We start from the raw sequence: 16,407 nt of genomic DNA, 5'->3' as shown, positions 1-16,407 counted from the left end.
ATAGAAACATGAAGAAAAACTTGCATAAAAGTGAAAGGTTGTGTTGAGGGCAGCAACATAATTGAGGCAGAGACTAGGCATCAAAAATAAAATAACTTAAATGTTTTTTAAGGAACATGGGATAGTTTATCAAAGTACATGTGTTAACTCTCCTCAACAAAATGTGTTAATTCCACTTTTACAAACCTTAAACTTGTGGGGGCTTATTACACCATGAGCAAATCTCAACCAATAGGGAAGAGACACCTATTACTTGTAGTACAAGTAACTACTGTGTAGGACAAATCTTAGTAGCTTAATAGTACATTTCCATTTGTATATAAATTTTTGGACTCATTCAATTCATATTACCATACAATAGAACAATGGCAACGAGTTTAGGCTCCGTCATAGGTGACATTTTTATGTATGTTCTGGTGGCTTTACTTGCCATCTGTTTCATAATCTGGCTGCTCAAAAAAATCTTCATCAAGTGTTGTCGACATTCACCCTCAACGGCAGCAGTCGCACCTCAGCCAATCAATTAAGTAGAGCCAGTCTAAAGAGACCATGCAGGTGGGTATTGCTCAGTCGTCTTTAACAGATCGTTATGAGTTGTTATAGTTAGTTAGTTAGTTAGTTGGTTAATTAGGTAGTTTTTCTGTTTTAAGTTTGTTGTTTGTGATCCTCTGCCCTTGCATAGTCAAATTGAAGGCTTAAATTGATCAAGTATGTAGTAACATTGTCTACTTTGACATCACATAATATTATTTATATTATGTATTTTGATGAAGTATCACTTTGTAATTCAGTTAGCACATTATTCAGCAATTTTATGATTCCTGCTTCTGCTTTCTTCTTCATTCTTTATCCTTTTTTTCCATCAATCTCACTTCAATGGCTCATTGCAACGACCCTTATTTCCTGCATTCTTCCTATCATCCCGGCGTTATCTTGGTGTCGCATAAATAACAAGTATAGTTTAAGAATAGTTTTGCTGTTTGTGATCTGCTTTTTCTCCTATTTCTACATCGAAAAGTTCGTGGGAGTCTCGGTCATAGCTGGTGATATGGGGTTGATGGCGATTCGATGCAGAACTTTGGTTTTCGAGGCCGCTTGTTTGTGGAGTTTTAGGATTTGTGTGTACATGTTTTGAATTTTAAAAGGTTGGTTTGGAGAAGTGTTAGCTATAAAAGAACTATAAATTGAAGAATACTGAATTTTTTATGCATTCTAAATGGATGTAGAAGGTCACTTATCAAACTGTTTTTGGGTTGATTCAAGGTTTAGAAGGGCTTACATATATTATGGTGATTTTTGACTCAACATAACAATTAAATACAAAATGCATTTTGTTCCGTTCACCAGAGTTAATCTTCATCAACAATCTATTATTTTGGGTTGTGCTCCACTGTGGGATGAATGAAGAGATTTTTGTTAAAAGGATTTTTTTTAGATAAGATAATTTTATTACCAATTGACAGGGGCGGAGCACCCTATGGGCCGAGGTGGGCCACGGCCCACCCCAAAAATAATAATTCTTAGTAGGTATATATAAATATTACATCCTAAATTGATATTATATATCTTATTTTGTGCAAATTTGTTTTAATAGTGCAGCGTGTTGTAGTGGTTGTGATGCTTTTTGCCAAGTATATTGTTCTAGGTTCAACTCCTGCCTAAGCCATTTCCCTTTTCTTTTTCCATTATTTTTTATTAGAAAAAAACATCCTGCATGCTAGAAATCTAAAGTTAAAATTCATAAAACTTATAAAATAAAATATATAAATGTTAAAAGATCCTTAAATAACATCATATTATAAAATCCTTAAAAAAAACTAAATATCGTAAAAATATTTAATTTTTTTTTCGTTACATAAAAATATTTAATTGTATAAACACTATATTTTTTAGGTGCAAAAATACTATATTCTTTATTAAATAAAAATATATTTCATTATTGTACTTGATTATAAGTATATTTTCTTATGTAATGATCTTTTTTGCATTACTATATGTTATGGTTTTTTTTTTTACTCGGTCATCTGATTCAATTCAATTTAATAAATATACATTTGTTTATAGAAGTCGAGAGTCATTTAATTTAACCATGAGGTTCAATCTATGACCTAGTTGTTCAATCAATTATCTTGTACTTTGTCCGAGTTGATAATCGGTTAAGATTTAAAAATATTGGTTTGAACTATATTCAACAAATAATAAATCTATAGTCATTCGAACTAACCAATGATAAAATGTACCGATAAGAAAATATATATTTTCATACACTAAACAAATTGGCCGTCCACAAAAAAGTCAAGCTCCATAAGTATTTACGGCCCACCCCAGATTTATTTCCTGGCTCCGCCACTGCCAATTGATACTTTAATTAACGCATGCACATAAACTCTTTAAAGTGAAATAAAAAGACAAGTTAATTTGGTGTGTTCGACAATTTTTTAAAGACTAAAGTGCACTTTTCCCCCCTTAAGTTTCAGAAACTTGCAATTTTGACCCCTTAAGATTTAGCTCTTTTGCAACTTTGATCCTTTTGATCAATTTTGACCAAGTCAATGCTTAATTGGCATGCCACCTATGTAATTAACCAAATACTTATAATGTATTTGATCTATATATTGACCAAATACATTAAGCAATGAAAGAATTTAAAAAGTGTTTTTTGGCTTATAAATGTGACCGGAGGGAGTATTATTCAAGATCCAAATCCTTTGTTGTTAATCTTTTTGTATCCTTTAGCTGGTGTGACTGGTGAGTATAGCAGCAATTGTAGCACCTTGTTACCAATGTATTTGTGTGTATGTAGCTTTTCATATCCATATGCTGTTAATGAAAATTTGAGATTCTTTTAGTGAAGTTGCAAAAATAGCTGTTTTGCCTTTAAATTTGTGAAAAGGATCTTAATATTGTTTTTGAAAGAAAAAAAATTGGATTTTATTTTATTTTAGGCTTAATTGCACTTTTGGACCCCTATCTTTCCAAAAGTTGCGGTTATGGCCCCCTAACTAACTTAAATACAAAACAGCCCCCTATGTTTTGATTTTTTGGCAGTTTTGGACCCCCAGTCCATATAGCTATACAGGGGTATTAATGCAACCTTCATGTTGATGATGATGCATGCGATCCCTTCCCTTCTCGATCAGCAGGTATTTCCTCTACCTTTTGACTCACCGCAAGTGTTGATAGCTTTTCTTCTACTTCAGGTACCTTGTTGTCTGTCGAAACAGCTTGTGCAACAAGTGGTTTACTCGGGATGCATGGCCTCCAAATCATTTCATTGTCGACATCCTCAAGTGCAATGCCCTTTGCAGTTAGATCAGTTCTAATATTATCGCTCTTAGCAAAATCCTTATTAATCCTAGCTTGCTTTCTTTCTTCAATCAGTTTTAGCACTTCCTTTTCCGTCAAACCTGCTCTCTTCAACGCCTTATCTTTCAACTGCTGCAGAACCTGATGCACCAATAAAAATTATCATCCTTCCTTTTCGTGATGGCTTTCCGAAAGTATAGGCATCTGTAAAGATTAAATGCACAACAGACAAGTTCACTTAAGTAAAACGTGTTACCTCGGCATAGGACAAAGAGGACAATAATCCTAGTACTTTCAAAACTTCTCTAACTTCTTGCTCTACTTTCAATAGGGATTGTTTGAATTGCAAAGATCTGTTCATGAATTTCAAGGCCTCTAGGAGAGCACCTTTTAGTATTACATGTGTCTGCAAATCATCATTCATTTCTGTTTGAAACTCCTCTTTCAACTTATTAATACACTTTTCGGCAGCATTAATTTGATCTTTCTTCTCAGAGTCTTCTTGTAGAAATGACGATAAAGCATCTCTACAATCTTCAAGAGTCTAACAACCAAATAACAAAATCCTTCTTAAATTCAAAGTACATCATAATAGCTAAAAACAATTTCTCTAGGGATGCTAAACTTTAAAGTCTCCAGCTGTTAACATTTCGATGAACACATCTCCATATAAAAACAAATCAATTTCAGGTTATGTGATGAGACTGTTAACCTTGAGAGATGAACTTGTCTGTCAACACATAACCAACGAAGCAGAATTTGTGAAACAAATTATAAGAGGCTGCATACCTGAAATATATAATAAATAGCATCAGACGAAGTCTCCAGCTGTGCGATGGAGTAATTTAGTGGAGCTCTATAATGAGCACTAATCAAGAAATGTCTCAAAGCAAGTGGATGGTAACGTTCAGTGATCTGCAATAGAAACAAAATCGCGTGAAAATTTGACAACACTTGTTAAAACATGAATATCAAAAGGTTGTTCAAGGTGTAACCTCGCGAACAGTGAAAAAATTCCCCAAGGATTTCGACATCTTCTCATTGTTGTTAGTCACATGCCCGTTGTGCAACCAATACTTGATGCGACTCTCTTTGTCAGCAGCCCGGTTTTGAGCAATCTCATTTTCATGATGAGGAAAGATCAAATCAATTCCACCACCATGAATATCAAATTTATGAGATAAATAACACGCACTCATTGCACTGCATTCAATGTGCCATCCAGGCCTTCCGGGACCCCATGGACTGTCCCAGCTGGGCTCTCCTGGCTTAGCAGCCTGCAATTATTATCATGAAAATGAAATGAGTAATATCCCAATTATAACTAAGAATATGTTAGCAAAACTGGCAAGGGTTCTCGCACCTTCCATAGTGCAAAATCAGCTGGGTGACGCTTTCTTGAGTCGACAGCCACTCATTGCCCAGCTATATTATGTTCTAGCCTTTGCCCAGACAGCGCACCGTAATTTGGGAATTTCTCAACAGAATAGAAAACATCTCCGTCAACCTCGTAAGCAAAGTCATTGTTGATAATCTGAAAAGTACCTTAATGATTAACCTCCTATCAAATGCTTAATTAATTCCTTCAAACTAAAGGAAAACATGCCACATTAGGGCAAAAAGCATCAATAATTTAAGGGGGTTGAGGTGGAAGACAGAAAATCTAAATTAAATATCACTAGAGCAATGAGCAGAGTACATGACACAACATAAAAGATACATATCATTTCATAAAAAAAGTGGCCTTCACATTTATCTGTCGCAGTCATCAGGTAATTAACAAATTATAAATGCACTGTCAACATTGGCATTCTATTGAAATGAAAGTCATGCAGAAAAAAATATTTTCACTTCGGCAATTCCTCTAAATTTTCGAACAAAAGCAAAAGAAGGCAATCAAAATGGAAGAGTAAAACCTTGGTTATCATGTCCTTTATCTGGTCAATGTGGTCAGAAACACGAGGCTCCTTAGTCGGTCTCTCACACAGAAGATCAGACATATCAACATTATATTCATCGCAAAAATGTCTGCTTAACTCCAAAGGATCCACACCTTTCTCATTTGCTCGCTTAATTATCTGCAGCAATAGCGATATTAGCAGTTTCAAATAAGCACACAAGAATCATATGAGGAATTCATGTAAAACAGTACCAGTTCAGCATACAAGTTTTAAGGGATAGATGAACTTGTAGCATTAATTGACAGTTACGAGTTTTCATGTATCAAGCGGGAACACTGATATTGTTAAAAACCGGCTTCTCATTCAAACTGTAATTCAAAAGGACTGATATTTTTAAAAGAGTGTTTTTTTTTATAGAATGATAAACTAATGCTTATGATTCATATATTTTTAATATTAAGAATAATATAACAACATAGAATAAATTTGAAGAATTCATATAAACCCTCCAAAACCCTCCTCCAATACAATTTTTGAGTTCCCCAAATGAGGAGGATTTTCTTATCATGAAGAAAAATTAACCCCTCAAAGCCCTCCCCTCCCAATGTACTCTATTTCTTCCACTTGCTCCTTCCTTTATTCCAAAACCCTCCCCTCCCTTCCCCTCCAAACTCGCAAACAAAGCCTTAAGGCATCAGGTTCGATTCTCCTCGGTGTCAGTTTGAGTGGGGGCTAGTTTAGCTTCTTCAAAAAAATAAATAAATAAATAAATAATAATAATATCAGTGAAATTCCGCACATATGTCACCTCATATTTCAAATGTTTAAGGTACCTGCATGTTTTCACAATTAAACAACGACATAAACTAAGCAAAGTACAAACAACGACATAATTTATGTTTCAAATATCTAAAATTAAAGAAAACAAAATTAAAAACCATAATATGGAATGAATGAAAGAGGACAATTCTCATTATTGATTCAATGTGTACAACTACAATATGTATTTATAGTTATACAATAATGAACCAACTAACATAGAACAATCTATAACAGCGAAGCAAAAAGACCTAAAAGCCCTCTAACTAGATTACTTGTGCTGCAAGCAATTATTATTATTATGTTTTTCATCCTTTTAATCTTCATGCTTCAATGACAATGGTAGTAATTTGGACAAAAACACTGAAACCCCAATAGATGGGTGCGGTTATGGTGCATAAGAAATCCTTATGCACCCTATATAAATTCAGAAATGATTTTGGAGTACAGCTCCCAGAAACCATTTCCACATCAAAATGGTTTTGGCATAATTTTATGCATGGTGCTGGAAATCCTTATGCCAGGGTGCTATAAACCATTAAGTACATCTAATGGTTTTAGAGGGTTTTGGAGTACAATTCACAGAACCGCGCCCCCAATAGATTATGCAAAATACAGATGGAGGCAACAAACATGATAACTTCAAAACAAAACCCAATTAAGAATCAAAGAGAAAAGAAGAAGAAGAAGAAGAAGAAGAAGAGAGAGAGAGAGAGAGAGAGAGAGAGAGAGATTGGATACCTAACGAGGATATCAAAAGAAATGGCGGCACGTGCGTGCCCGAGATGACTGTAATCATAAGATGTGACTCCACAGACATACATGGAAACCTTACCTTTTACTTCAGGTTCAAAGACCTCCATCTCGTTATTCTTGGAATTGTATAACTGCAATGATTCAACTCGTTTCTTTTTTCTTTTTGGTTTGACATTATTCTGTTTGACTACACCATTACCAGGAGTTTCACTTCCCTTACCGCCGTTGTTAGCGCCGGAAGTACCAAAGGGTTGCGGTTTATCAATTTTTGAGAGAAAACTTTCCATACTTTAATGGAAAAAATAAGTTTTTGTAGTCGATCGCTCTTAGTAACGAGTTCTGCGATAGGTTTTGTGGCGGCGAAGAGAGAGAGGTTTCGATGTTCTGTTCTCTCTCGACTTGTTTTCTTTCGCTTTTTATACTCTTTTTTCACTTTTAATTTTATTTTAAACAATTTCAAAAAAAAAATTAATCAATGTATCTAGCGAATTGATGTTCCCACATGTTGTTTAGCTGTGCCACACGAGTAAAATATGAAAATACCCTTCGGCAGTTTGCTAACGAAGTTTTTAGGAAACCGGCGGCAGTTAACTGCCGAGGAAAACCTCGGTAGTTAACTACCGAAGAAAACTGCCGAAGAAAACCTCGGTAGTTAACTGCCGAGAAAATCTTCATCATTCTAAAAACTACCTGTGGTTATGGGTTCTGGTTATGTTGAGTTTTCCTCGGCAGTTAACTACCGAGGTTTTCCTCGGCAGTTAACTGCCGCCGATTTCCTAAAAACTTCGGCAGTTTACTACCGAAGGGCATTTCCGTAACTTACTCGTTTGGCACAGCCTACCATATGTGGGAACAGCAATTCTCATGTATCTACATAACTATATATTCTTAACAAAAAAAAAATTATATATAACAATATATTCTTCAAAAATACATTTTTTTTGGAAAGATTCTTAAAAAAATACATAATGTATCTTTTTTTCTTAACAATATAAAAACATAAAAATGGTACTCCAACAAAATTTCATAACTATCTTTTTTTAAACGTATGATCTTCTTAAGCCATTTTTTTTTCTTTCGATAAGCTTTAAAAAGCCAAGTATTATTGGTTAGGCGTGGAAGGTGGGAGTTGGTTCGAAGAAAGTATCTCAAAATGTTTAGGCAATGGCTTAAATACTTTCTTTTGGTCGGATTGTTGGTTAGGGACAGTGTCGTTCATGGAGAGATTTAGGAGGTTGTATGTTTTATTGATTCATAAGGACCTGTCAGTGGGAGAGATGAACATTTTGGATTGGGGTGAAAATGTAGAGGCTTGGAGTGGTGGAGGCGACGTTTGTTAGCTTGGGAGTAGGAGTTGGTAATGGAGATTAGGAATTTACTTACTAATGTTACTTTGCAGGATACTGAATTAGATGTCTGGCTTTGGCGGCCCAACATTGATGATGGGTATACTGTTCGTGGTGTGTATCAAATGCTCATGCGGTAGGAGATGCACAACTATGACGTTGTTTCGAATGCTTTGTGGCATAAGAGTGCTCCTTTGAAAGTCTCTATTTGCGTGTGGCGTCTTCTCCGCAATAGATGGCCAACAAAGGATAACTTGGTGCGACGAGTGTTATTTCTCATGATTCTCAATTATGTATTACAGGTTGTGGACAAAATGAAACAATAGACCACTTAATTATTCGTTGTCCTATTTTTGGTGATCTCTGGCAACAAATTAAAACTTGGATTGGTGTGTTTTCTGTGGATCCTCATCAGGTTTTGGACCATTATTATCAGTTTGTTTATTCTTCAGGTGGTTATGCTCCAAGAATGTATTTTCTTCATTTGATTTGCCTTTGTGGTATTTGGGTTCTTTAGAATGAAAGAAATAAAAAAATGTTTGTCAACACAGCTAAAACAACAGAGCAACTTCTTGAGAATGTTAAGATTACATCTCTCAAATGGTTGAAAGCAAAAAATGTGTGCTTTCCTTTTGGTTATCATTTGTGGTGGCAGCGTCCCCTTGCTTGTTTAGGGATTGGCTGATGTATTTATCGTTCATGTCTTTTGTGGTTTGATTGGAACTATTTTGTAACCTTGTTTTGTCTCCTTTGACACTCCTTGTGCTAAGGAACAAAACTCTTTGTTAATATATCTCATTTTGCCTTGTTAAAAAAAAAAAAGAATTATTGTAGCTATTTATTATACGTTAAGGATCAAAATGGCTATTACTCTTTTTATTAAAAAAATGGCTAAACTTCACTTTTCGCCCTCTAAGTTTCAAAATGTTGCGATTTTGGCCCCCTATTAAAAAAAATGGCAAAAGCGACCCCCTATGTTTAGGGAAATATGCTCTTTTGACCTCCTAACATAAGGAAAATATGTTTTTTGACCCCTTATCTTTACAAAAAGTTGCGATTATGGCCCCTTTTTTGGGACACGTGGCATCTTCTCAGTAATTTTGGGATGAAGGGGCCGAAATTGCCATTTTTTTTAATAAGAGGCCAAAATTGCAACATTTCGAAATATAGAAAGTGAAAAGTGCACTTTAGCCTAAAAAAAATAAATAAATGGCTATTACCTTTTAACTATTTAAGTAAAGAAAGAGTTTAGTGTTCTAAAAAAATGAAAAAGTGATCTTAGTGAGCTCGGAAAACCAGCAATGAACTCCGAGACCCTCAATGCAACTCACAACAACGCCGTCTCAACAGAGAGAAGGTTAACACGCAGCGAAGTAAGTTCAAATTAAAAATCCTCAAAACTTTTTCCTCATTCACGAGTGTTTTTTAATTCGAACAAAACCTTTCCGTTTTGCAGATACTCGCAAAGAAGAACGCCAATCAACAGCTCATCAAAGCAGCTTATACCAAAAAGGATCACCTCGATTCTTTTCCCGATTATCGCCGCTTCGAAATTAACGGTAACCGCTTTTGAGTTTGTTGAATGCAGTTAGATTAGTAATGCAGTTAGATATTGTAATCTATAAGCTGTTTTCATATGATATCATTAGGAGCCTATGAAAATAAAAATAAATTATAAACATGTCATAAGCTGTTTTCACAAGTTCTTCAAAATAGTATCACAAGTGCTATAGACTCAACTAGGCGAATCCAAACACCTCCTAAGAATTTTTGTTACTGTTTGATAGAAAAACAACAGATAACTCATAAGCTAACGTATAGGGGATACACTAGCTGATAGTGGATAAACTAGCTTATTGAACTTGAAGTGTTTGGTAAAATTAGCATTGAACTTGAATTTCCTAAGATGTCATGAGGAGCTTATGAAAATAAGCTGGAAACAAATTCTAAACATGTTGTAAGCTATTTTTCTGAGAATAAATACTATAAGATCGTGAGACAATGACCATTACCAAAGATACAAGCTCATATGATAGAAACTATCCGCTATAAGTTAGCAGTTTGGCCTTGCCAACCAAAGCCTAAAATGACGACTGTCTGACTTTCTAACTGAACTGTAACAAACTGCTAATTCAACGAACAAACTTAACTAATTTTCTATCTACTTATAACTTATCTAAATTTGTATCTGATACAAGCTTATTATCAAGTTTTCCCTCAAAATTTAAGCTACACCCAACTTGTACTAACTACATTACTAATTACAGGAGTGAACAGTGATAGTAACCTATAGTTTATAAGACTATAATAATCATTAATATTTCAACATAATTATGGTAATGTGATGATATTGATGTTCATATGTTTGAAATTCTTGTTTGTTGCTTCTAAGTAAGTGCCTAATTTTGACCTTATTTCCAGGTCTATCAGTGTGCTTAAAGTCAGGACATGGCACTAAACTTTCCTCTCCTGTTAAACAATATATACAGAGACTTCTTAAGGTAAAAATAATACTAGAGTTACTTTTTTTTTTTTTTTTTAAGAAGCCAAACAATACTAGAGTTAACTGAAATGTATATATGTTTAAACAAATTACAATTATACGTGTTGAGTATGGCTCAAATTCACGGATAAGTGGCCAGACACTCGAGCATAGTGAGTAGATCTGTAAGCGCAGCGTAGTGGATTAAGAAGTCATACCTTTGAGCTTGGCTCATTCCTAGGGTTATGACTACGGTCTAGGAGGGTTGAGAGTGCGGGGGAAAACCCCCCCATGGTACAGTTTAGGGGTAAACTTGTAATTTAGAGTGTAGTATTTAAATTTTAAACACAGCTTTGTGCTCTGTACCTTCCAGCATTGCATTATTGGAAAACTACAACAGTCATTCTGTTGTTTGAGATGTAGGCACAATTGGCTGAATTCCATTGTCTGTTCTTGTCTGCGTTTATTTATCTGTTTGTGTAGAGTTGGGTTTCCTGTATAGTCATGAGTCATGAGAGATATTTATCATTTTTCCCTATTTGGTTTGTGCTCTGTTCCAAAAATTCACCTTCATTGTAACTTGTAAGAGAAAGAAGAATCAGACAATTAGTTAATCAAAGCTTTTAATTTTGTTTTTATCATGAGGGCGAGTATTGGCCCAATAGCAAGGTTTTTGCCTTGAAACCTCGTGGATCACACTTTGCCGCCTTATTTTTGTTTATACTATCATAAATCAGAACAGCTGTTCCCTTTTTTATGTTAATGATATGCCCGTGTTAGCTTATTCATTGAAATGGGTGGGCTGACAAAAAAAAACTTATCTTGTCTAAATCTACAGCTTAACATGGAAGGGCCATATGGGGCTGAGTGGCAAGAGGAAGAAAAGGTGAAGCGTATAGAAATGGTTGATCCCGAAGCACTCTACATATTTGTGCATGAGGTTGATAACTCAAATGCTGATGAGAAGACAACATTGTTCACTGAGGAAGACCCTTCAACTAGTCGTCAAGAAGATAGTGGTCCCTTGGTTGGGTTTGTACATTACCGCTTTGTTTTGGAAGAAGAGGTACCGGTACTTTATGTGTATGAACTACAGCTCGAGTCTCGTGTCCAGGGAAAAGGATTGGGAAAGCTTCTAATGGAACTTATTGAGCTTATCGCCCAAAAGGTTCTGAAGTGTTTTCTAAACTTACTCTGACTTTTGATAATAATAGAGAATTATTGCTATGTTACAAAGGACACAGCTTGTAGTCTAGGAAAAGATGATGAATTGTGTGATTTGTTATCTTTGAAGAAACTAATTTTATTTATTGATTGATTTATACTGTTCAATTTATTGATCTATTTACAGGCTTGAGTTTATTTATTTATTGATTGATTTATACTGTTCAATTTATTGATTTATTTTCTGCTTTTGAGTTTAATGACGCATCTAATATGGTCTCTCATATTTTTTTAACATTTCTTGTAGAACTGCATGGGTGCTGTTGTGCTAACCGTTCAAAAGATGAACCTATCAGCTATGAATTTTTACACAAGTAAACTAAGGTGACATTTTCAGAGATGTATGCCATCATTGATTTTTTTATCGCTTACGAAAAGTACATGTCAAGTTTGATATGAATGAAAGGCAAAAAAAAAGTATGTTATATCCCTAACTGCTCGCATAAGCCTTTTAATTAATTGTATTTCAACCTTAATGCATTCCAGAAAATATTTGTGTCTGCTTTTTAGCAGGCATTCCTGAACCGCATATGTCTACAAAAAGAGAATGATTCATTAGTTTCATTATGAAATCCACATATAGAACTATATTCTATGTGTATTACACTTATATACAAGGGTATGTTCACCCTAGCATCACGTAGTTATTTCCACAAATCCTCGACATGTCAATCATTGTTGCAATTCTAATTTCACTTTATAAATTTGTAATGATAATGTTAGTTGGTATATGTGATGATTATACATGAACTTGAAGTAAGAACAATATTATCGTTAGAGCTATTGCTGTATCTTGATTCTCAAAATAAAAAGTTAAGGATCTTTGCAGGTCTTGTAACCGTTTCTATTTTCTACTTTCATAATTCTCATAATATTTGGTTTTAGCCCAGGTTATCTATCAAGATATCATCCTAATTACTTTCTAGATTTTTCTGTTATATTACTTTTCCCCTCCCTTTTTATGTTTAGTCTTCATTTTGTTGACGGATGAAATATTTCTGTTACAGATATATCATATCAGCCACGTCACCTTCTAAAGTTTATCCAATGGTATGTACCCTCCTCCAAAATCATAAGTGTTATAAATTTCTATGCACAAGTTAATTTTTCTGTTCTCATATGCAGATGGAGAAGAGTTATGAAATTCTTTGCAGAACATTTAATGATGAAGCTAAAACTATTTTTGAGGTAAACCACTCACTGCACCATTAGATTGTAACAACAAATGATATCTTGGATGTACTAAGTTTGAAAATGAACCAGTTAATTTTTAATCTCCATTAATCTATAACTGTTGGATTACCCGCATTCTTGTTGGCCCTTCTTATCAATACTTAAGGATCTTCTCCTTGCAAAATCTACTATCTTTCTTATATTGGAATTATCGCGATTTCTCTCTGATGATTATATTTCCAATTATATATGTCCAATGTGAACATGATGATGGTTGTTAAATGAAAGAAATCATTTTTCTTCTACTTTTTGCGGGATGAGGCGTTGTCTATTTCAATTAAACTCATCTGATTGTAACTGTTTGTAGGTGACTGAGAGAAAAAGCTCTTGATTACAATTTTTATTTAGATTCACAGTAATGGATATCATACCAGATTGTGGTGTAACTGTTTTTATTTACAATTTTTTTAATGAGCTTAGATAAAAAAAGCAACAAAGAAAGGAAATTAAAATAAAAAATAAAGCAATAAAGAAAGGAAATTAAGTTGTTTAATGGCATAACTGTTTGATTTTACTCTCCTCCATGCGCAATTTAAGTCTATCATATCTACTGAGGTGTTTCTTGTGTAGATAAGATGGTTCTTTTAGAGTTTCCTATCAAAATTTATACCTGGTGGAATTCTATCTCGACTTTCAACTTAAACTTGGTGTACACAAGTCAATTTCTCATGCTTTGTATGTTAACTGTTAACCTAACTACTGCAAGTTCGAGCTAAAACTGTAAATTGTAGCTTCTCATGTTAACTGCATCGGGACATAAGAATGATAAAGCTGTCATGCAATCGAAAATATGCTTAGTAGCCTCATGTTGCTTTTGTTGAATGTGCTTGCAATATAGGTTGCATTGATAAGAACATGAAACAAAATGACAATACGTTAGTAATTGATCTCCAGACTGGGGCGTGGGCATGAGACTAAAATTTATGGAAGCCACTTTTGCCACACCAAGTTCGTTTGGAAGTACACGTCCAAACAAGGTACAATTTTTTTTTGCCGTTTGGATGTGTATTTTCGGACGAAAACACAATTACACATTTTTTTTCCGGAAGGACATTTCTGGAATCATGTGTGGTTTTTTCTGAAAATATTTGCTCCTAATTGCATAACTAAAAGATAGAAATTAAGAGGAGGGATAAAAAAATTTGTTGTCTGAATTTTAGTGTCTCAAACTATCATCCATGTCTCTCTACTTTTCTATTTGTGTTTTCCTTATCATAAAGAAATGACCTAACTGAATCAAATTTATAATGGGGAATTAGTCACTTTAGTTCCTGAATGGAAAAAGAGTAGTCACTTTAGTCCCTGAATGTAGAGAAATTGCAAAACAGTCCCTGAATGTAGACGTTGTTGGTCAATTTCAGGGACTAAAGTGACTAACGGGTTCTACATTCAGGGACTAAATTGACTAACGGATTCTATATTCAGGGACTAAATTGATTAACGAAATCTGCATTCAGGGACTAAATTGACTAAAGTGACAACTTCTTTTTTATTCATGGACTAAAGTGAATAATCTCCCAATTTATAATTGATTGTCTGATCTTTATTGAGCGAACAACTAAGTGACTAAAATTCAATTCCATTAAATCAGGGTATCAAAATAATGGAACACATGCTTCTTTCAAAAAAATAAAAAATAATAATGGAACACATGCTTTAGCTTATTATAGATATAAAAATAAAATGATATATTTCGATTTGTTCTTTACATGCTATTTTTTGAAACATGAGTTTTATCTCATATATCGCATCAAGTAGCTTGTAATGATTTTTGTGATAAAATCGTTTGTAGCAGTTACCCAAATTGTGTTAATTTATCCACAAATTATAGCTTAACTGCTAAAAATGTTAAAATTGTTAGGTCGAACGTCGTGTTTGAGTTTTGAAGTTTGGCTTCTTCACTTACATGTATTAGTTTTCAATGACTATTGTCACTTCGTTTATCTCCAAATAAATGATGTTAATTTGTTTCACCTGGTTTGTGACGACAGTCATTGTGTCCCATCAATACTAGGGCCCCGTTTGGATTGGTTTATTTTGAGCTTACGTGGGCTTATCTACTCCTATAAGCCTTTTTAAAGGTGTTTGGGTAAATAAATAAAAATAGCTTATCATAGTTTCATAAGCTGCTTATGCCATATTTTAATAAGCCTAAATTTTCAGCTTACCCTCTGGCTTAACAAGGAGCTTATGAATTTATGTAACCTCCTTCGATTCTCTCTGGATCCACTTTTCCAAAACATATATTTAAATTATAATTTTTTTTAAGGAATATTTTAATTATAATGTTAGTTATCTTTGGCGGTGCATGAGTAACAAAATTGTTATATACTTATCTTATTGAAGTAACACACGTAACTAAGATTTTTATTAATTTTTTTTTAAGAAGATTTTTATTATTTTTTTGTTACGTAACAAAATGAAACTGAATAAAAAAACAAATTTAACTTGTTTTTTTTTGTAACAAACTGCACACTAATATATATATATATGATATGTTTATTTACACCTCTAATGTTAATTTTGTCTTATATGAATATTGATATTTTTTAAGGACAAATATTGATTATACTATATTAATATATATATATATATATATATATATATATATATATATAATTAATATATTATAATATTGTTTTTTTACGCCTTGATTAATTTATCAAAAAAAATCTTGATAATTGTGGTTCAATTCTTTAATTTTTTTGTTAAATTAAAAATATTTAAAATTTCGATAATTGCTTATGTAATATCACATCCAAACACTTCAATTTATGTAAGTACTTTTTAGTGTACATATCCAAACATAAATAGCTTATCAAGTATAAGAGCTTATCATATAAGCTCTAATGTTATAAGCACTAATGCTATAAGCACCTATATAAGCTGTTTATCCAAACGGGGCCTAGATTTATGTGATCACAACTTCAATTAAAGAAAGAACCTCTAAGTGCCCTCTTAGAAAGCCACCATGAAAATTGTGTTTTGATCACTCCATCGCTTTATGGTTTGAGGTCTAATAATTGTGTTGAAGTTTTTTATTATTTTCTTGTTTTGTTTCTTCATTTGTGTTCTATTGTTATTTTTAATCGACTTCAAGTTTATACTACCTGTGTTTGATGAAATATTTATGAATGACTCTTTTTTCGATACCATATTTTAAATAAAGAGCTTATTCTGATTATCATCAAATTTAACATTATCTCAGCCATACAAATTGTCAATATGTGATTGAATCAGTCATTTCAAAACAACATATAGTCGGAATCAATGATCACCAATAACATTTTTTTTCTCCGAGGATGAATGCAATCAAAGACGATGTATCTTTCATTATTTT

The 16,407-nt window shown here is 33.5% G+C and overlaps 1 protein-coding gene and 1 pseudogene across 2 annotated transcripts; one reads left to right on the top strand and one right to left on the bottom strand.

Annotated features, from left to right (window-relative positions):
* Positions 1-2,790: 2,790 nt before the first annotated feature.
* On the bottom strand, positions 2,791-7,156 carry LOC11422233 (cysteine--tRNA ligase 2, cytoplasmic-like; annotated as a pseudogene).
* A 2,211-nt stretch (positions 7,157-9,367) lies between these two features.
* LOC11414065 (N-alpha-acetyltransferase 40) lies at positions 9,368-13,207 on the top strand. 2 transcript variants are annotated; one of them, XM_039835046.1, is made up of 7 exons: positions 9,368-9,501; positions 9,585-9,687; positions 10,559-10,629; positions 11,449-11,778; positions 12,082-12,158; positions 12,842-12,884; positions 12,960-13,207. In XM_039835046.1, exons 1-7 carry the CDS (start codon positions 9,430-9,432, stop codon positions 13,044-13,046), a joined length of 783 nt encoding a protein of 260 aa, XP_039690980.1. In that variant the 5' UTR covers positions 9,368-9,429; the 3' UTR covers positions 13,047-13,207. The 2 variants fall into 2 exon arrangements, with proteins under 2 accessions (XP_039690980.1, XP_024642081.1); XM_024786313.2 differs by having other exon boundaries at positions 10,550-10,629.
* The last annotated feature ends 3,200 nt before the right edge of the window (positions 13,208-16,407 follow it).

This window comes from Medicago truncatula, chromosome 6, assembly GCF_003473485.1.
Source record: "Medicago truncatula cultivar Jemalong A17 chromosome 6, MtrunA17r5.0-ANR, whole genome shotgun sequence".
Taxonomy (NCBI): Eukaryota; Viridiplantae; Streptophyta; class Magnoliopsida; order Fabales; family Fabaceae; genus Medicago; species Medicago truncatula.
This window is presented reverse-complemented; position numbering and strand designations above follow the sequence as displayed.